Below are 22,843 nucleotides of genomic sequence, written 5' to 3' on the forward strand. Positions count from 1 at the left end.
TAGATAGATAGATAGATAGATAGATATAGATATAGATATAGATATAGATATAGATATAGATATAGATATAGATAGATATCTATATCTATATATATACACACAATTCCAGACATCATTTTGGCAATAACAAGTTTCACAATGTTATTGTTGACTGTGTAAAACTTGTCGACGTTACTATTCAGTCATCTGTTACTGGAAATCAAATGTCTATTAATAGTGTGATTACACGTATTGAAAAATGTGTCAATATTGAACACAAAAACACATATCCTTACAAATAATTGGCCAAACAAATTAATGAATCGATAACAATTTGAATTAAACAGATGTGTTTGGCTACATTGCATCAACTCTACTTTTGGTCATTAGTCCTTGGCAATGATACTGGCCGGCGAGAAACACGCTGTGGCTAAGCTAGTTGTCAATAAAATGCCAATCGAGCTCCTCTTATCGTCTCACTGTTTGAAATGTGTCCAAGGGGCACACTGCACATTATCCTGCAACATCCCATCCCGCACCCTTTTTATCTTCTTCAGTGGCTTCATTCCATATTTTGTCTGCAATCTCTCATCTTCCTTTCCCTTTCCACATGAAGTGCTTCTCCCACAACACCTCACTTTGGCTCCTAAGAAACTAAATATAGTGTGTGATGCAGACAGGCTTGGCCTTATAACGAACGGCGAGTAAAGCAGAGAGGCGCACCACTTGTATGCACACAAAAAAAGACAGAAAACCTCCTATATGAGAAAATGGCTGATGACAAACAGCTACAGGGAAAAGGGTTGATATCTGTGTAGTATTTTAGCTATATCATATCTTAATATGACCACTGTATTTAATTATTTCTCTAATTATCAATTAATTTTGCTAGTTGTACTTATTTCACTAATGCGTCCAATGCCATCACTAAGCTCAGTGATTTCAGGGGAACTTGCTTTCGTTTTACTAAAATACAGTCAGGATATTACGGTAATTAATAGAGCACCATGTTTTATCCACGTTATCTTTTGTTTAATTTAATGCCTGGAGCTTCAAGTGATTAAATGACCCTACACACATGCACAAAGATACATCATAGTTAATGTATACATAAGACATTCCTTTAGCTATTGTCAAGAAAATATACTTTTTTTATTTTACCAGTAGTTCAACAAGTGCAGTCAGGGGAGGCAGTTTAGGTAGTGCCTCACCCGTCGTCAAGAATTATAAAATAAAAACATATATTAAATGGTTACAATAATTCTATGTTGATGTTTTTTCTCATTTAACTATACAATTTTTGTATTTCATTTTGACTATCGCTGAATATTCGTATTACATTATAAACATTCTTAAAATAGTTAAAATAAAAATGAAACAGGAGAAAATGAGGGTGGTCTCATTGTTCGATTGCATGAAACAATTTAGGTAAATTAACTAGAGAGTTGAGTCAACAGTTTAACATGGCGGCGCATGGATACATGCTTGCGGCTCGTTGTCCAGCTAATCTTCTATTTATTGCCGTTCTCTTGTCTTTTTTGCTTTCACTTTTGGACACATGTGTGGCCAAAAACACTTACAGTAGGGACGAACTTATTCGGTTGGGTGGGCGTCTAAATTTCGACTTTTCGGGCACTTTTTATAACGCCTATGATATACCGAGCGAACTTCAAAGAGACCCGGCATCCTTGTGGACAGCTATTCCTCTTAATAAACGACGGCGGCGGCCTCGTAAAGAAAGAAAACAGAAACGTGGTTGCCGTGCAGGTAGATGTGTGAAGCGTGTGAAGTCCAAGCAGCAAGATGGACGCGAGGATGTAACTAATTCCACCATTCATTCCTCGCCGGACAACCGACGCTTTAAACTCAGCGCTCACGAACGGCCACAACGCCGGGAGCTTTTGAAGATCTCGACAAAGACTACAAAGAGTTCAGCTAAGTCAAATGATTCAGCAAAGCTGAAATTTGGTCTGTTAAATATTAGATCGCTTGCTCCAAAAGCTTTACTTGTTGATAACATTATTCGTGATTATAAACTTAACTGTATGGGTCTTTGTGAAACGTGGTTACGCCCGGATGAGCACTTAGCGCTAAATTATGCCTCTTCCCCAGACTACGAGAGTAGTCATATAGCACGCACGCTGAAAAGGGGTGGTGGTGTTGCGCTAATCTCTGAAAAATCGCTCAAATTTAATACACGTACCTCTAATAATTACAAAACGTTTGAGGCTCTTGTGATGCGGTCCCCTCAATTGTCAATTGATGTAATAACTATCTATCGTGCACCTGGGCCATACACAACTTTCTTAGACGAATTTGCTGAACTTTTGTCTGAACTAGTAACCTATGCAGACAAAATTATAATTATGGGAGACTTTAACATTCATATGAACTCCCCACACAGTTCACTTACTATTGCGTTTAGTTCTCTAATTGATGCATTTGGTTTTACTCAACTGGTTGACTTGCCAACCCATAAAAATGGGAACACGCTAGACTTGATTCTGACTCGAGGAGTTTTAACCTCAAACATTATGGTGCTACCGTGTACTACTGTTATCTCTGATCATTATTTAGTGACATTTGAGGTGCTAACTAAATGTAGAGTTAATAAAACTGAGTGATTTAGCGGACGCAATATAAGCACTGGCACAGTTTCTGAGCTCTTTGAACTCCTTCCTGGAGCAGTTGCGTCCTTTCCTAAATACAATGGCTCGATTGACTCACTCATGAATGAGTTCAATACCACCCTGACTAGTGTGCTGGATTCAATAGCGCCCATAAAACTAAAATCACGTCCTAAAAGACGCACACCTTGGTTTACTGATGAAACTAGAACCCTTAAAAAAGAATGCAGGAAATGGGAGAGAAAATGGCGCGCTACCAAGCTTGAGGTTTTCCATCAAACCTGGTGTGACAGCTTGTTAAAGTATAAAGCGGCCCTTGCCTCTGCAAAATCGGCCTACCTTTCGAAGGTGATTGCGTCTCAAAAGAACAACCCCAAAGCCCTTTTTGACACTGTAGCATCGCTTACAAGGCAACAGCCTATCGCAGACAGTTCGACACACTCTGCTCAGGAGTTAATGGTCTTCTTCACTAAGAAGATTCAATGCATACAGGAAGAAATTGCAAAAGATATTGTTAGTACCACACGTATTAAAGGACTGAAATTTACAGATGCACGACAGGGTGGCTGCCCTGGGAAAATGGCCGGTTTTAGTGAACTGTCACTTGATGATCTCAAACAAGTGGTGAATGCGGCCAAACCGACAACTTGCCAGTTCGACCCGCTCCCAGGTTCACTTATTAAAAGTCTTTTTAGCGTCCTTGGGCCTTCAGTTCTAAATATTATAAATACATCACTCTCCTCAGGTGTAGTTCCAGCAGCTTTTAAGTCCGCCGTTATTAAACCCACACTGAAACGACCCAACCTTGATCCAGAAATATTAAGTAATTACAGACCTGTGTCAAACCTACCTTTCCTCTCTAAAGTACTCGAAAGAGTAGTGGCACAGCAGCTGAATGCTTTCATATCGGAGAATAACCTTTTTGAATCCATGCAATCAGGATTCAGGGCTAACCACTCTACTGAGACAGCTCTGATCAAGGTAACAAATGATCTCCTAATGTCAATGGATTCTGGCGCTTCATCACTTTTGCTGCTGCTGGATCTTAGTGCTGCTTTTGACACAGTGCGCCACAATATCCTACTAGAACGGTTGGAAAAATGGATTGGTCTCTCAGGAGCTGTCCTCTCGTGGTTCAAATCCTACCTCTCAGATAGGACGCACTGTGTTAAATATGGTGAAACGACATCTGAGCCCTTTAATGTTACCTGCGGTGTTCCGCAGGGTTCAGTGCTCGGCCCCCTACTTTTCAACATTTACATGCTTCCATTAGGTGATATTATTCGCAAGTACAATATCAGCTTCCATTGCTACGCAGACGACACTCAACTATATCTTCCGTTGGAGGAATCTTCCACACTAAACTGTGGAAATTTGGAGGCCTGTCTCACTGAGATAAAAGAGTGGATGTCACTCAATTTCTTGCGTCTTAACTCTGAAAAGACCGAAATGTTAGTCATTGGTCCTTCTAAATGCCGGGACTTATTCTCAAAAACTGCTGTGAACATTGACAAATGTCACATCACACAGAGTGACTCAGTTAAAAATTTAGGTGTCATATTTGACCCTGATCTATCCTTTGAGATGCATGTAAAGCAAATTACTAGAACTGCCTTCTTCCATCTTCGCAACATTGCTAAAATCCGTTCAATACTGTCTCAGTCTGATGCGGAAACAATAATTCATGCATTTGTTACCTCCCGTCTCGATTACTGCAATGCACTACTCTCCGGTCTCCCGAAGTCCAGAATCAAGTCTCTTCAGCTAGTACAAAATGCCGCAGCGAGGCTTTTAACCAGGACAAAAAAGTACGATCACATAACACCGATTTTGGCTAACCTGCATTGGCTCCCAGTTAGCCAAAGATGTGACTTCAAAGTTCTCTTAGTATTGTACAAAATCATACATGGACTTGCTCCCTCTTATCTTTCAGATCTGATCTGCCACTATGTCCCGGTCCGAAGCCTACGATCTGAGAGTGCTGGTCTTCTGATGATCCCGAGAGCAAAGAAGTCTTCTGCTGGTTCGAGAGCATTCTCCATCCGGGCACCGGTGCTGTGGAACGCTCTTCCCCCTGAGATTCGATCTGCAACCTCAGTGGAAATGTTTAAATCTAAACTTAAAACTCACTTCTACTCCATTGCATACGAATAACCTACTCCTCTTGTCGGTTGAAAATAGTTTGTTTAATATAGTGTAACAATCTGTGAAGCCCTTTGAGACTCTTCGTGATTTAGGGCTATACAAATAAAAATGACTTGACTTGACTTGAGTGAAGTCCAAAATAGATTGTGAATGAGCATTTAAGATCAACACTCTTCTCATCTCATCTCATCAGCCGTACCGCTTATCCTCATTAGGGTCGCGGGGGGGGGCTGGAGCCCATCCCAGCCATCTTTGGGCAGTGGGCAGGGGACACCCTGAACTGGTTGCCAGCCAATCGCAGGGCACACAGGGACAGACAACTCATTCGCTCATTCACACCTAGGGACAATTTGGACCGGCCAATTCACCTGAAATGCATGTTTTTGGAACGTGGGAGGAAACCGGAGTGCCCGGAGGAAACCCACGCAAGCACGGGGAGAACATACAAACTCCACACAGAAAGTCTGGAGCTGGATTTGAACCCACGACAGGTTCCCATGAGGATCAACACTCTTTGAAAATTAAATGAACTTACAACAGAAAAGAAATCACCACCAAGTGTTTTACCTATATATACTCTATATAACATGCTAAAGTGGGCATTTGCACGTCACACTGGGTATTTGTATATTGTATTCTTTTGGCTTTATTATTGTACTGTTCTCAGCTCAGGGATGCTGCTGGAAATGTGAATTTCCCTTAGGGGATGAATAAAGTATCTATCTATCTATCTATCTATCTATCTATCTACCTTGAGAGACAACCTATAGTTTAGATTATGGAGTCAATTATGTTCATTCACAACATATTCAGCACACGGATTGTGAATGGCAAAGCCACAAAGTAGCCGGATCATTCAAAATGCCAGGGCAAAATTATTTATAGTTGAAGCCCAATCCTAATCATTCCCACATAGAAACCATCTGCCATATTTCTTTAAAATCACTTTCACAAGTTTATGTAACAATGAGAGGAAATCATAGACAGGGATCAGAATGGAGATTTTCATTTTCAGCTGAAATAGCCAGCGTCCAGGAATAAACCAGGGCGGAGCCCCCCCCCCCAAAAACCTGGGTTTTAGGCAATTTACTTGTCCAAAACCATGCTTATATTTATCATTTAAGTAACATTTTTAGAAGATTAAAATAATTTGCCCACATAACTGATTTTTTTGTAAATACTGCAAGATAAGTTCAAATGCAGTTCAGTCCCTGCAGCTTGTGCGACAATGCGGCCAATTTTTCTAACGGCCGCCAGGGTGCGCCAGAGCAATAAAGGAAAGAGTGAGACAGTCGGATTTTGAATTTGTTTGCTACGCAAGAGAAAAAGTGAAAAAGTCGGAATGCCTTTGGGGTTCAAAAACAGCGGAAATCCGCGGATCCGCGGAAAATTCTGATCCCTGCATAGAAAAAGACAATATTAGCTTTTGAAGCAGGATAAGATGCCCAAATTTGGTGTTGACAAAGAAAATGCCAGTTTTGTGTTCAGAGGCAATCTCAAATTTTGAGCGTTATTGACTATGCTAGCTTTAAAGGCAACACCTGTTTTGAGTGTAAAAGAGGACACCTTTGGCTTTTAGCTCATAGAGGGATGGTGGTATTTTATGGTGTAACGGGATGGTAATTTTTGAAACAACACCAGTTTTTACCGTGAAATATATTTGCTTAAAGCATTATGCTATTTATCAGTCTGCTAATAAAACTAATGTTCACAGACTCATAAAGCTAAGTGCCATATACAATGTGTATTATTGAAGGTATTCTTTAATGGACAGCGTTCAATCTCTACAACAAGGACTGAAGGAGAAAAGCTCAAAAGCAAAAAAATAAAATATTGTTTCCCTTTTTCTTTACAAGGCAAACACAAAGAGGAAAGAGGAAAACATTGAACAAATATTCAAGTATTCACTCTGAAATATTTTTAGGTAGCCTAATGCTATTTTTCGGTGTGCTTAATGCAAAAAAAAAAAAGAAAAGAAACAAACAAACCAAAAAAAAAGTGAAGGCTTTCAATCAGTCCAACTAAGAGTGAAACTGAAAAGCCCAAAAGTACCAAACACTAAAATAGTTTTATTTTTCTACTCTCTCTCTCTCTAAGAGGCAAAAGAACACACATTTTGTTCAAGTATTCAAGTATTCACTCTTTAGGTAAACCAAGACTTCAACCATGGTTGTGCAGAGAGATTAAAAAATTCAAACCTTGCTTATAATACACGTATACCGTTTTTGGTATAAGAAGATAATTATCTGTGGAAGCTCGAAAGCAAGTACAGAACGTCTTATTAATGTAACTACATCTAATATGTGCCTTTTGGTCACACATTTGAGGTGTGAATGAGTGGGCGACGAAGGGTTGCCATGAACACAGAAAAGAAGTTATTAACGCTGGTGATGTAAAAATATATATCGTGAAAAATGAATTCAGTGAAATGTCCTAGAATGTTACACGCTGGCAGCCATATGTAGGAACACTTTGATATATACAATACACGGTCACAAAAACAAAATATATCAGATGTCACGGTTGCCATGGCGCCCAATTGGCCCTGCTCGTGTAGCGCCAGCTGCAGCTTGTTGACAGATTGGCCCCCTGTCAGTATTTAAACTCGGTCCTGTCAGTCCCCTTTTGTCAGTCTGTCTGCCCGACCACATTTTTTGCTCTTCTATGACCTGTTTTTTCCCACTCCCGACACTGCCATCGCTCGCCGCGGAAGTGTTCAGAGCAACCTGCTCTCCGTGACCAGCAATCACCGGCTAGTGTGTGCAATCCTTTCCCTCCTTCCCAATAAAACTGTGAGAAACGTTACGCGAGTGGGTCCTGTTTCCGTTCTGGGTCCTGACATCAGATATTCTTCTTGTTCTTCACTAATTAATCAGGGGTAAGCTCCCATACACATGTGTCTGTGTAAGGCATGGGTGTCAAACTCATTTGCATAGAGGGCCGAAACTCAAACCACACCTCTTGTCACGGGCCAAACAAAATAAACATTTATTGAATAGACTAGAACTTGACGATTTTTTTTCAACGTAAACATGAATTCAAATCAGACAGGAATATTATACCAGAACAAACAAACTAAAACATTAAATAACTTAACATACTTTGTTCTCCATAAAAAATATATTCCGTCAAAACTAGACCAATTCCAAATATGAAAAAACTATAATAACTGAATAAAATGTGTGCTTTTAACATGAACATGAATTCGAAACAGACAAGAATATTATTCCCGAAAAATGTAAACATTATATACCTTCACATACTTTGCTCTCCATAAAAATGTATCGGATTGAAAGGCTCGGTTTTCAGCATCAATTTTTCTTTTGGCCGCTTATCTAGGTTTGGCCTTCCTTTGCAGCGTGACTTATAGAGGTTCGTCCCGCTTCATGACACGAAAAATTCACTTCTAATGGCCGACGTGTCATTTGATAGTAGATTAGTTTGTTGGTAGTTTTTACAGTGACTGTGCTCGTCGGGCTTAAGCTAATCGATTGATGCGGGAACGTCTCCTGGAAGTCTTGCGCTGCGGATTGAAGCGCTGCATCATGGGATTAGTAGTTTGAAAGTCATCAGCGCTTCATCTAGCTGGGCCATTATAGTAGATGTATATATAATTATTTCGTGGGATATAATTGTACCCCAAACCGGATGTGGCCCGTGGGGCGCGAGTTTGACATGAGGTGTAAGGTCAGGTGATACAACGATAGTTCTACCCAACACATGGCGTTGGGAGTCATTAGGTGACCAAACCCCCAATTCCAACCCCTAATGCCGAGCGCAAAGCGTTTAAGTCTTCGGTACCATTCAGCCGAGGTTCAAAACGTCAACCTTTTTGCCAGGGGCCCTACTCCAAGGCCACCTGCCGTGTGTTGAAGATGCATCAGATATGTCTGAATGAATAAATGGAGTTTAAATTGTGGACTAAATTTGCAAGCAACACATATAGTCAGGACTGCTTGCATTTATACAAACAGCCTGCACCCAAATGATCATCTGATTGGTAAAATGCTTAAAATTAATTAGTCATTAATGTGACTTAGGAACAAGTGAAATAATGAAAAGGTCCCAAGATGGGTGCTCACCCAGAACACCGAGACGATAGTTGATTGTGATGACGATGACGTTGCCGTAGCTTGCCAGGATGCTGCCGTCAATCATGTTGCCTGTTCCCTCCATGAAGGAGCCGCCATGAATATAAACCATCACTGGCTTTAACCCATTCTCGTCATGAATATCTGAAAAAAAAGCACATGGTCATGGAACAAAGGAACTGAAATGCTGACTTTCACATTGGTGCTTAAAAAAAGGCGCTTCAATATGCAGACGCTCCCCTACTTACGACCATTAGTCTCACGTAAAACGGTAGATGCAAACATTAGATTCTGTATTGTGTGCACCTTTTTCTGAGTACAGGACATTACTGTGGTGCTTCTTTCCGCCGCTACAGGCGTGTGGCGCTGTGGGAGGTCACCCAGCATCCTCCCGGAAGTAAAAAATCCGCTTCCTCTTCCTGTGTAAACATTCTATGCTGTATCTCCGGCGCGCTAAGAACTTTGACATTTTTACTGTTTAATATCTTGTGCATCCATTCAATATGGTTGGTGTTAAGTCTAAAGAAGAGGCGAGCCATTTCATTTGAAATTAAAGTGGAATAAGAAAGCTTGATGCAGTTGAGAAAATCACTTTTTTTCGGCAACTTTTTACCGCGGAGGAAGTCCAGGTTAATTGAAACTCTTAAGCGCATCTTCCAAAAGTAAGTTAAACTTAACTTTATTTATCTTTATAGAGCATTTTATATTACGTTTTTAAATTTTTTTTTTAGAACAAAACAATACAGATTACTTATACAACCCCTCAACATACTTATGTAAACCTTAAACATACAAAATATAGCACTAAAGCAACTTACGAAAACAAGTTCAACTTACAAACGATCGTCCGGAACCTCTAGTTCGTAAGTAGGGCAGCGTCTCTATACATCAGGGGTCAGCAACCTTTTCGGTGTGGTGCGCCACTTTTAAATGTCCTAGTTAATCAGTGTGCCACACCAAGATTAATGACTCGCACAACAATTTTTTTTATATCCAACAGATTATATCTTTTTACACTAGTTCAAATATACAACATGGATATACATTGAAATTGCATAACTGACCAATTTATTTTCCACTATTGTTGTTCATCAACAAACTAAAAAATGACTGTGAACAACATGTTGAAAGGCCTGTAGACATCCATGACTTCAACTATTCTTCATCAACAATGAACTACAATCAAAATCAAGTGACATGGAAAGCTACCATACCATTCATCAATAAAATCTTATTTCATAAACTATCAAAACTTGAAACACACACACACACACACACACACACACACACACACACACACACACACACACACACACACACACACACACACACAAACCTTTAATATATTCGCCATCAGTAATTGGTTTTCTGCTCTTTGCCATGCAGTGAGCAATGTGATAGCTTGCTTCAGTGGTGGCGTTTGTAGCAGTGACAAATATTTTAGCGTCTGTGTTTGTTTGCCGTACCTGGACACAGCGCGTTTTAATGTCTCCGCCTTGTCAGGCTCGCCCTTAATTCATGTTCATGATTCGTTACGTATTGACTTCTAACATGAGGTACAATGCTCTCGAGGCATAATCAACAAACAGCACGGTCATTTTTTGCACAAAGCCTCAGTCATCTGTCCACGTTGGCTGAAAAGAACGAGATTTTTTCTGTTGTGATTCGTTCATTTATCGGTGTTTCTGTGGGTGGGTTAAAACACAAATCTTTCCTCCTCTGCGAGGCGCGGTACAGACCCGCTCACACACAGAGTAGAGGAAGAGGGGCGCTACCGTAAAGCCTCTAACTCGCACAGCTCGCAACTGAAAATCTCTGAATTTCACCTAAAAATGCGGCTGAAAAAAAATCATCATTATTTCGCCATGCGCTGGCGTGCCACTGGCTAACCCCTCGCGCGCCACTGCTGGCACGCGTGCCATAGGTTGCAGACCGCTGGTATGGATAGATATCAATCACGTGCATTCATAGGAGGCAGGTGAGGTTGTTCCTCACCTTTTAACTTGGAAATATCTGATTAAAATATATTTAATTATTGTATTTATTCATTGTTAATGCATTGTTCTCTCTCATTTGACCTCATAAGTCTTTAAATTTCTCTTTCAGAATTGCTGAAATTTTACCAAAACTTAATAGTCGTTATCACTCACGCTGAATATCCGCATTATATAATGGAAATTATCAATAAAATTAGTATGCCACATATTACTGTGCTTAGCATTTGCAGATGCAGAGTGAGGCATACAATTCTCTTGCCTCATGGCAGAGGGTAATAGTGAGACAAAGTATTCCGATTTGGTGCACACCTCAGCCTAAAACAATAAAATTAGTGACAGTACAAGTCAAGCCGTCCATTATTTTTTTTTCTTGTTGCATTGACTTGTATGCATATTTAAGAATGAATGCTTTTATTAAAGTTGAGCATTCCTCCTCCTCAGAACGTTTTTACTCCATACCGCCAACGTCATGATTGCAGCCTTAGTGAGCTCATTCATGATGTGGGTGCAAGTATGTGCATTTCGTAGACACGCTTGAAAAAAGCCCACTGTGTGAAGGTCGCTGGAATGGGTTCCAACACCACCGCCACCCTACTGAGTATAAGCGGTGCAGATAATGTATGGATTGATATATGCTACAGTTTATTTATTGCTTTTCTCTGACAATCAAATAATGAATACGATGTAGCTTCGTTTATCTGTAAATCTGGCTGTGCCTCACCAGACACAAATGTCACTGCACATCACTGAAGAATAAGAGTGCAATATAAATAAAGTTTACCCATTACATGGATTACTAATTGCATTGTTACCTATTTAATATTCCAATGTCTAGTTTTACATCTTTCAATAAAACATCTGATTACATACAGATTTATTTTCAATAACAAGTAAAGCACACTTTGCGCATCATTGTAAACAGCATAGCATGTGAATGCATTTCAGGCAGAATCTGGTTTTATTGTCAATAATCTGAGACCCAGTCACCTGTACACAAAAAGATTAATTTAAATTACTATGAATTATTTTGTCCAATGAAGAGAGCGTCTTCAACCTCAGGTCTCATTTTTCCTCAAAATAAGCTCCCTCAGCTATGATCATTACCGTAAATTCCGGACTATAAGCCGCTACTTTTTTCCCAAATGTTCAGCCCTGCGGCTTATTCAGTGAAGCGGCCAATTTATGTAATTTTTCTAACGGCCACCAGCGGCGCTGGAGTATAAAAGGTAAGATTAAGACCAGTAGAATATGTGCGCCAAGAAAGACTGCAACCTCTAAGTTAATGCATACATTGTCTGTTAAGTAAAGGTATGTTCCGATAATGAGGAAGACGCCCTTGATGGCGATAGTTATGAGGAGAAAGTTGAGGACTAACTACCGTGAATTTCACTATTACGGGATGCTTTTTCTTTGACAGGCACGTCTGATGCATTGCGAGCGTGATCCTTTTAGCGTGTTGGTACCCTTCAAAGGCACGGTTTGGGATGAAAGTTATATTATTATTATTAAAGCTTTGAAAACTCTCTCGGTGTACTGTCTTTCGTCGTAAATATGTGTAACCATGTATAATATGTATTTGCAACTGTGTATTTTTGTAATGTATTCATTTTAGAGACTTATTCTGTTATGTGTTCTACGGGCGAATCAAAAAGAAGGGGCGGAGCAAACGCGGGCTGATGGGAAGTGGGGTAAAGCTGAGTTACCGGTAGATCTGTCTGTTGTCGCAGCGGACAATAGTGGATATATATTTTTCCCACCCTTAACTTTGGAAATATGCATTTTGTTTACTTGGATTACTTTCAACGGGACCCGGACTTTACAAGTCTGCATCATACGGTAATTACGGGTATCATTTTACATTCATGATGCCGACTGTGATTCTAGGATTGTGTACTATTGACTGTTAAAAAAAGCCGTACTGCAATTGCGAAATGGTTGTTAAACTGAGTACTTTATGCTAGAACTTTGTGATCGTTGCTTGGCCCTGTGGCCAGGACCTTGACCCAGCCTCTTGGCTGGGGAGCAAGTGTCTCGGCCTCCCGGCTTTGTAGTGTATTATAATTTGACCAATAACGGTTAATGGATAATTGATAAAGAATATAGAACAATAAACCTCTACAAAATCCCCTTTTGGATTGTTTCGGTAGGAGTCTAGGAGGCTAGGACCTTGACTCAGCCTCTTGGCTCTGAGCAAGTGTCTCGGCCTATTGGCTTTGTAGTGTATTATGATTTAACAGGTAATGGATAATTGATAAAGAATATAGTACAATAAATCTATACAAAATCACAATCGTGGAACTTACAGCCTGGTCTGGGTTAAACTTGTGATCGTGTCACAAGTTTTAATGCGGGCGCACGCGCCTTATACACAGGTGCGGCTTGTGTAAGTACAAAAGTGGAAAATCACTTAAAAAGTGGTGGGTGCGGCTTATAATCAGGTGCGCGCTATAGTCCGTATTTTACGGTATATTGTCTAATTCCAAGTGTGAAAACATTCAACATATCTAATCAGCATTTGTTTGCTTAGTACATAAAGTACAAATTGACCCCTCGATATGATGTCTGCTGTTAATTGTATAACATTACGTTAAGTCAATTGAATATTTTCACGGTTGCATACTCGCATGGAATATGTTAATATCATATTTACAAAGAAAAACAAACACAAAAAACAGTTAATAAGGTAGTGGATCACTGTTACCAGGGATTGAAATTTTGCAGATACCCAGCTTTTTTTTGTAAGTATTTGTACTCAACCGTCAACCTCTTGTGACCTTTTCACAAGCAGCAACTATAAATTGGAAGAGTAGAAAACTGTGATTAAATTGCAGGTTTATGAATCGTAGGCAGTAGCGGCATTTGCACTTTGATTAAAATCAGTGAGTTTTGTACTCATACGATTTATAATAGAAAAACAGCCGGATGTAATAAATTGTTTATCCTTTGAGAGCATAATGTGTTTTACAGCGTAACGAAAATCCATAACGTGGTTTTATTTACCGTAATTTCTGCACTATAAGGCCCATTGGATTATAAGGCGCAAAATAGTCTTTTGTGATATAATTTTTACATACGAGGTGCACTGGACTATGATGTGCTCAAAATCGAAACTTCAGTAAGAGCTAAGGTTGCATTAAAAAAAATACATTTTATTAAAATTTCATTGAAAAACAAAATGGCACCTGGTTTCACTGCTAGAAATAATAATTTTGTTGATAGATGGTTACTGTGATGTCCTCACTCTGAAACATTCCTTATTTCCCCAGATACCTAGTGAAAGACGTCCCAAATAACCAGAATGATTTCTTTATTTATTATTTGTTCAGACAATGGCCTCAACCAATAGTCGTTGTATAACTATAAACAAACAACAAAAAAGTCCAGTTAGCTTGCTAACCTTAGAGACACATTCCAAGCTAACCTAAGACATGCTAAAACAATTTAAAAAAAGAGTACAGACTCTCCCCTACTTACGACCATTCGACTTCCGAAAAACGGTAGATACGAACAATTTTTTGGGGATGTCGAAAAATATCCAGACATTGCTGTAAGTTAAATTTTGTATTGTGTGCACCTTTTTCCAAGTAGAGGAAAGTACTGTAGTGCTTCTTCCCGCCGCTTTGAGCCTGCGGTGGCGCTGTGAGAGGTTACCCAGCATCCACCCCAAAGAAAAAATGCAGCTTCTACTTCCTAGTTCGTGTGTAAACATTCTATACTGTATCTCCAGCATGTTAAGAATTTTGACATTTTTATTAATTAATATTTCGGCGATCCATTCAATATGGTTGGTGTAAAGTGTAAAGAAGAAGGAAGCCGTTTCTTTTGAAATGAAAGTGGAATAAGAAAGCTTGATGTGGTTGAGAAAATTGTTGGATCGCTTTTTTTTTCGTCCACTCTTTACCACGGGGGAGGACCTCTTGAAGCCTATCTTCCCAAGGTAAGTTAAACTCAACTTTATTTATCTTTATAGAGCATAATATTTTATGAAATGTTTAATTTTTAGTACAAAACAATACAGGTTAATTATACAAGCCTTAAACATACTTGAATAGACCTTAAACATACAAAATATAGCACTGAAGCAACTTACGAACAAATTCAACCTACGAACGATCGTCCGGTACCTATCTTTTTCGTAAGTAAGGCAGCGTCTGTACACAAAACGTTGTTACCATAAACAAATATCGGCATTCAAGTAATCACAATACATTTCATACTTACAGACAATTATGGTACAAACCAAGAACAAAAGGGGATTTGCAATTAGGGTTCGAATGTTGGCGCCTGAGCTGCCTCTTTGGTTTCCTTTTAGCAACATACAATTAACCACAAGAGGGCACTCGAAGGCCACTCTATATGTTTCTCAAAGGCAGAAGAGTTACGGTAGGCAGTATCATTTAATTATAACTATGCATTTCCATTTTTATCCACCATATTCCCAGTATATAAGGAAAGATCAGGTGCACTTTCAAATTTCTGACCAAATGAGTGCTTTTAGGTGGGCCCTATAGTCCGTAAAATACGGTACTCTAAACTTGATGTTTCCGTACTACTGCTACTACTTAAGATAAAAATGATAATATTCATAATATAAGGTGGCTTCATAAAAAGCTTTTTTTTCCTGATGGCAATGCCCTTCATTCATGCAGCTTTCAATAAATGCAGCACAAGGTTCAATCTTATCAGAAAACGTTTTTTATTTTTAAATAATTTCTACATGACAACAATAGGATGACCTGGAGGCTTTAAATTTTTCTACAGACTGATAAGCGCTCCCGGCGGCTTTAAGCCGACAATCTCAACATCTGTCTCCCCCGCATGCGGCTAGGCCCATTTGTTCCTGTTGCTTAATTTGCAGTTAGGCCAGTTGTGATTAAACCTGGCGATTAGTTGACGGGTTGGCGGTGATTATAAATTAAACAGCGCACATTTTGGGTTAAACAACAGCAAATGAGTCGTTGTCTTTCTCGAGCTGGTTCCATGCATGCCATACGCTGTTGAGTCCGGTACTTACACATGGGATTGAAGACATAAGAAAAAGGAAGCGGATTGTTACTATTCTTGTTTTATGAGGTTGTTAAACTGGGGTCAGCTGCCTGCATTGGTTTATTGATCTAAGGACATGTTCATTCCTGAGAAAAAAATGATGGTGGTCCTAGAAGACCATGCTGTCGTAGCGACCTTTGTTGTAAAGGAATGAAACAATCTTTTCTCTCAGTCCAAATATGTTTCTAATAAAGGATCCTACCTGTGTAAATAAGTCAATGATCTTGGGGTAAAATTTCTGAAAAAAATCTAAAATGAACTCAAATATATAGAGGTGAATATATTCATAAATGTCCATTTCCATGTCTTGTCTCTTGTATGGTGTGGATGTTTAATTCTTCTGAGGACCACCTGTTTGAATTTGTGTATTAATAAACCATTGTTAAATGTAAGGTATTGTCTTGGTCTCTTTATCGAAAAAAAAAAATGAATGAGAACTGCATTGACAAAATGAGTAGGATAAAATCGTAATATAAACAGGAAATGTATCGAGGGATTGACTGTGAATTTTGTTAAACAAATCCATTCATATGTTTTGCCATTGACTACTTTATTGTCAAATATGCTCTTGGCACAGGATACGGAACAGATACAATTACTTCCTGAACCGGCATGCAAACATGCAATAAATAAGACACAAATACAAATAACAAATAATAGTTTAGTCATGAACGGGAACAGGAGAAGAAGCCAAATGCGTGACGTTTCTCACAAAAGCTTTTATTTTACGGGAAATGGGGCAGTCATGCACGTTAACCCAAATCGTTGGGCGAAGGACGTAAGGCAGCAGTCAGGCGTGGAATGACATTAAGCCAGAGGCCGACAAGATCGATACCAATTGCTCGAGCAGATATCGGACAGATGGAGCGATACCGGACAGGACGGGGCTGACGGGATTGATATCAAAACTGGGTATCGAAATTAAACAGGACAAACTAGACGGCAACGAAACTGGAGATCGATATTAAACAGGACAAAATAGACGGGAACAATACCGGACAGGAAAAACAGGCAGGGAACCGGACAGAGTCAAGACCCACGTCTTGCGGGGCAGAGGTTCGTTGACGGACTGACAAAGGGTGAGTGAGAGCACTGAGCTTAAATAGAAGGGAAGACAATCCGTCAACGAGCCACAGCTGGCGCCACACGGGCGGGGCCAACTGGGCGCCATGCCAACCGTGACAAATTTGGTAAAAATACATTTTAAAAACATATTAAAAAAGTTTTTAACTAAAAAAATGTAAAATTCTGGATATAGAAATGTGCATGCGAAATACCTCAAATATTTTTTTTATTAATAAAAACAACAACATAACAATGTTGGCCTTTGTGATTCATGTTGACAGAGTTCGCTTCCGGACTCAATCTGTTTGTATGTTTTTTTCCGGTTTAGTCTCTCGTTATGAATTTATTTCTAATTTATGTAAATTTTGATGTATATGTCAGTTATATATATATATTTATTTTAGATAAATATGCTAAAGAAGATTCATTTATCAAGAGTATCTGTGGGTGTATTATGAGTCACTAGCAGTATATTTGCAGGTCTAAAATGACATTTCTTTGTTTTCTAATTTCCTTTTTGTGGAGTAGGGTTCTATATCCTTGTTTTATTTTGAATATGTTTATCATACAAGTAAAAAATAAATAGGAATAGTCAACTAAAAGCTTCAGCTTCAGCGTTTGGGCACATATTTATTATATATTATATAATTGTATTGTACATGTCGATGTCCTGGATTTCTTAGCCCATGTGACAAACGAAACGGTGCGCACCACCATCATAGGGCAAATTCAACCGTGCTCAGACGGAAACTTCAGTGGTATGGTCACGAACTGAACAAGATAATTCTCCAGGGCACAGTCCAAGGGGGCATGAGGAGAGGAAGACCGAAAACGAACTGGGCTGACAGGACAAAGGAATGGATTGGTGCTAGGACCGTCAACTGGGGGAGAAGGCTGTCCAGAGTTGCGTCTTCATTAGTGCCCCGAAGACCCATGCGGTTAACTGTCAATGTAGAGAACAATGCTGGGTTTTAAGACAATAGTTTTTGGCACAAATTTAATGTGCATTTTCAAGGCAATGATAGTTGTGCTGTTATTAGGAATGCTTGAAGTGCAACATAGACTCTCATTAAAAAACAACAACTAGGTTTTATCATTTTTAACCTGCTTATCAAGCAGAATAAAAGAATTGTGTTTATTTCCCCCGGTCCTGATTGTGATGAGCAACTTCAAAATGAATGAATGTTTATTGTTTTTGAGCCACTAATCCGTCCAACCAGAAAGGGAATAAAAACGTTGACACATGTTGTTTACACTAAATTCAATTCCATAACTCTACATGTATAACAATAGTTATAGTTCGGTGACGCAAGCATTTGAAAGAAGTTTCATTCAATCGATGCCAGATGTCTATCTCAAGTGGGAAGAGCCGGGGCCAGTCAAGTTTTGTGATTTTAGTCACCATGGCGATCACGTTCCTGCAGACGTGCACCAAACGTCATCTCTCTCCACTTCGACAATGGCGAAGGGACTTTGTTGAGCGTCTGTACTTATCCATATACTCGCTTCTCTCACCACGCCGCTTCAAAATGCTTAAGCTCACCATATGGGGCCGCCTACAAACTCTCAAACGTTGGATATAGAAAGCAACAGTAGGAAGTTATGCTTTCCTGATGTGAGGACAAAGATCTGATCCAAGCCACTTCTGCCATTTTATAGTAATTTGTCATATGAAATCATTCCTAGTGGCTTGCTACTTACTGATGAGCTGTGCCAAACCCTTTGTAATCGTTATTAAAAAAATAAAAAAAAAACACAAAAAAAAAAAAACATGTTTACGTTTTGGTCATCAGGGACAATGCTCCTAAAAAGTATTGATACATTGTGGCACTAAATGAGTTAACTAACAACAAAATGTGTAAAACAATGCCCTTTGTACTCGCATTTAACACAAAACCAGGTCAGAAATTGCGTTCACAATGATATGCTCTATGCAGCCTGGATTTTGTGAGCATCACATAACCAAATCAGGTGCTACCTCTGTAGTCACAAGCTGAGCTCTAGGCACCTGTTATTTTCACTGGTGATCAAGTAGTAAAATAGCTGTCTCAGATGAATGGGAATGGAGGAATTTTGGTTCCGAATTCATGTTTTTTTAATGCACTTCCGATCCCTGAGCGTCGTGTCCAATCTCTTTGTAAACAATTTTCACTACATTGTAATCAATGACAAGACATTTCCAATTCCACTAGTACTTGTAGAGGCATGTAGGATATCTTATTGGAAGAAAGAAAACCCTTGATGTCCCTATTTTCGGTTGATAAAACAGCCGAAATTCCTCATTGAGGAACGGTAGGTTAAGGACAGACTTTTAGAGGTGAAACCCCTATCCGATCATACATCGGAAGGCTTTTATTTGGAAAGGCCTAACTTTTTTTTTTTCCTGCAGTGTTTTTTCCTGGTATATTTCTTTGGCAGTGTTTGAATCCTTTTGTCCATGTCAATTTCTAACAAGTGGGAAACAGAGATAATCGAGAACACGCTTTTGCTCTTTCATTTCACTTCGAGGCCAATTAAATGAAAAGAGTCAGAGAAAGCGAGAAAAATCATCATCGTCTCACATTGTAGATTCTATAGGGCATTGGATCTGATGTGATACCGAGTACTATAATTTGAGTGTACCTAAACAAAAAAATATTTTGAGATCGAAAGGAAGAATGCACGATACAGTGTCTTGCAAAAGTATTGGCTCCCGAACAACTTTTTGACACATTGCCATATTGCAGGCTTTAGACTTATTGAAACTCAGATGAATTTCTAATGATCAACAACATGTGAGACACAATCGTGAAAATACACCAAATATATTCAACATATTTTAAAAAAGAGAGCGATAGAGAACAATAACAAGGTTATCAGACCCTATCGGCGCAAAGCATATTCTGACAGGTCCAAAAAAGTGTCGCTCAACTATTTACAAGTTTTGCAACCTCATAATGATTTTTATAACATTTGAGTGCAATCCAGATGAGTCCAAAACTGACAGGATATGATGAGACAAGACGGTATTCAGCGATACAGCGGTAGATCGCTGAGCCTAAGGCAGCCGCCAGTGCAGGGGAAGAGGCCGCTCGCTTTCATTATTTTCTCAAGCACAGTTTCTCTACGCGCTTTTTCAACGAGCCCACAAAAGACAAGCTCGTGTTTTCAAGCCAAGCCGTGAAAAAAAACAGAAAAACACACACACAATCAGCTCGCTCGGCATTTGTCCCTGCTGCAAGTGACAATCCTTTTCATGGATGAGCGAGGAAGGAAAACACAGAAACATCATCATTAGAAAGTGGAGCTCGAAAAGGCTTTCGGAGATTGCGCTGATGTTAACTTTTGGTTGCCTACAAATGCGGATGTGCGGTAAAGAGAGAAAAAAGCCAAGACTGGCAAGAAAACAAATATCCTTTCATCACCAAAAGTTGCAGGAGATCAGTCGTTTAACTTTGCATTCGTCATGAAAAAAAAAGGATTTCGCTTGTGTAGCTTCTTTATAAAAATAAAAGCACCTAATAAAATATAAACTGTCTGAAGTACTTTACTAGATAAATTCAAAATTGCACACATCCATAAAACCTTGGTGGCCAAATTGCATGTGTACTTATCTCCCAAAACGATTTTGCAAAATCCTGTGTACATGTTTACGACCTTGGCAAAAGAGAAAAAGCCACACACGTTTTCAAATTTTAAGAAAATAGTCTCATATGTTTCTGCTCCTTTAAAAGGGTAAGAGTACATTCAATGACTGAGCAAATCGATAAGTGCTTGACCTGCCGTTTTTGACTTAAGGCCAATGATTTTCTCAATTAGAAGTCCAATTTCCAGGAATCTTAATCTTCAAATGCAGTGGAGCATCAGTGCAGGATTGCTGTGGAGCTTTGATGATGTTAACTTTCGATTGATCGCCTGGCCAGAATCATCCAAATGGTAATTATTTCGTGCCCACTTTGCAAATGAGGTAAACTCAACTCCTAAGATCATTTAAATATCAGAAAAACATTTGTTCAGTGACGTGAAAAGCAACGTTTACTGTGATTTCATTTTAATTTCAAACTAAAAAAATGCTTTTTGTATATTCTAAATTAGTCCAAGGATACTGTTAGTCTTTATCAAGTGGGGTTTAATTGATCTGACATGCATGTTTTTGGAATGTGGGAGGAAACCTGAGTGCCCAGAGGAAACCCACGCAAGCCCAGGGAGAACATGAAAACTCCACACGGGAAGGCTGGGTGCTGGATTTGATCTCATCGCCTCAGAACTGTGCCGCAGATGCCGTAAATATCTATGTAATTATATATTTTATATCCATCTATCTATCTATCTATCTATCTATCTATCTATCTATCTATCTATCTATCTCTATATTATAAATGTATGTATATATATATATATATATATATATATATATATATATATATATATATATATATATATATATATATATATATATATATATATATATATACTTACTTACTTACTTATTGCTCCAGCGAAGGTCGGGGGGTCCCGTCCCTGTGCGTTGAGCCGACCAGATGAACCAGGTTTTTCCAATGCTGGCGGTCTTGTGCCAGCTGTTCTGCATCCTCTACGGCAACTCCGTGTTGTTGGAGGTCGCCCGCAACGACGTCGAGCCATCGAGTGCGGGGTTTCCCTCGTGGTCGTCTCCAGCCTGCGGCCTTTGGGTCAAACTGGAGAATGGCTCGTGTCGGATGGTCTGGTGGTAGACGAAGGACATGGCCAAACCAGCGGGTGCGGCGTTGTGCGACCAAGGAAGATGCTTGGGGCTGGCACGTGCGGGCTCTGAGCTCTTTATTGGAGACTCGCTGGGGCCACCTGATGTTCTCGATGGTTCTGAGAGCTCTGCTATCAAAACCATCGATTCTTGTGGCCAGGGTGTCGTTCAGGGGCCATGTTTCTGAGCCATAAAGCAGGATAGGGAGTACGGCGAGGTTGTAAATGCGGAGCTTCGTCTTGCGTGCGATGGTCTGGTGCCGCCAGAGTGGTTTCCAGAGAGACTGCAGAGTAGATGCTGCCAGGGCTCTTCTGCGGAGAATCTCTGGTTTTAGGTCCCCATTGTCTGTCACCATGGACCCCAGATATACAAAGCTCTTGACAGGCTCTACGATGTCGCTACCAATTTGGATGGGAGGTGGATCTGGTCCATCACCGACATACATGAACTTGGTTTTCGTCCAACTCACTTGCAGGCCAAGCCGCGCTGCCTCTTCGCTGTAAATGCCCAGAGCGTCTCTCAGCTGGCTGTAGGAAGTGCTGAGAATGATGGTGTCGTCAGCATACTCCAGGTCAGTCAGGTGGTAGTTGCCGAAAGACACTCCGGGGATGCGCTCACTAACCCTGAACATCAGCTGGTCGATGATGCAATTAAAAAGGTCGGGAGCAGCCACGCAGCCTTGGCGAACGCCGCTGGAGATAGCAAACCAGTCGGAGTCAATGCCGTTGATACGGACACAGCTCTCTGCGTTGCTGTAGAGCAGCTTGAACAGGGCTATGATCTTGGGTGGTGCTCTGAGAGCTTGGAGGATGTTCCACAGTGAAGAGTGGCAGACGGTGTCAAAGGCGGCCTTCAGATCAATGAATCCGATATATAGATGGCGATCTTTACGGAATTCACGGGTCTTTTCTATCAGCAAACGGACGGCAGAGATGTGGTCCGTTGTGGAGCGGTTGGGCATAAAGCCAGCCTGCTGGGGACGGCGGCAGCTTCTGATTGCTGGAAGGGCACGGCTGAGCAAGATCCTGGTAAAGACCTTGCCCGGGATGGAGAGTAAGGTTATGCCTCTGTGGTTTCCACAGACAAGCCTGTCGCCCTTGCATTTCCAGAAGGGCAAGATGACTCCTCTGGTCCAGTCGGTGGGCAGCTGCTCCGATTCCCACACCTGGTTGA

General features: G+C 40.1%; 1 protein-coding gene across 1 annotated transcript in view; it reads right to left on the bottom strand.

The window, feature by feature from the left end:
• LOC148369473 (neuroligin-4, X-linked-like) overlaps positions 1 to 22,843 on the bottom strand; it is a 141,659-nt gene that overhangs the window by 66,693 nt on the left and 52,123 nt on the right. Inside the window, exon 3 of the mRNA XM_088331498.1 lies at positions 8,834 to 8,986. Within this exon, the coding sequence (XP_088187624.1) occupies positions 8,834 to 8,986 (153 nt within the window). The remainder of the gene's footprint in view (positions 1 to 8,833; positions 8,987 to 22,843) is intronic.

The sequence above is a fragment of the Urocampus carinirostris genome, chromosome 3 (genome assembly GCF_059441175.1).
Source record: "Urocampus carinirostris isolate Australia breed hairy pipefish chromosome 3, RoL_Ucar_1.0, whole genome shotgun sequence".
Lineage (NCBI taxonomy): Eukaryota > Metazoa > Chordata > Actinopteri > Syngnathiformes > Syngnathidae > Urocampus > Urocampus carinirostris.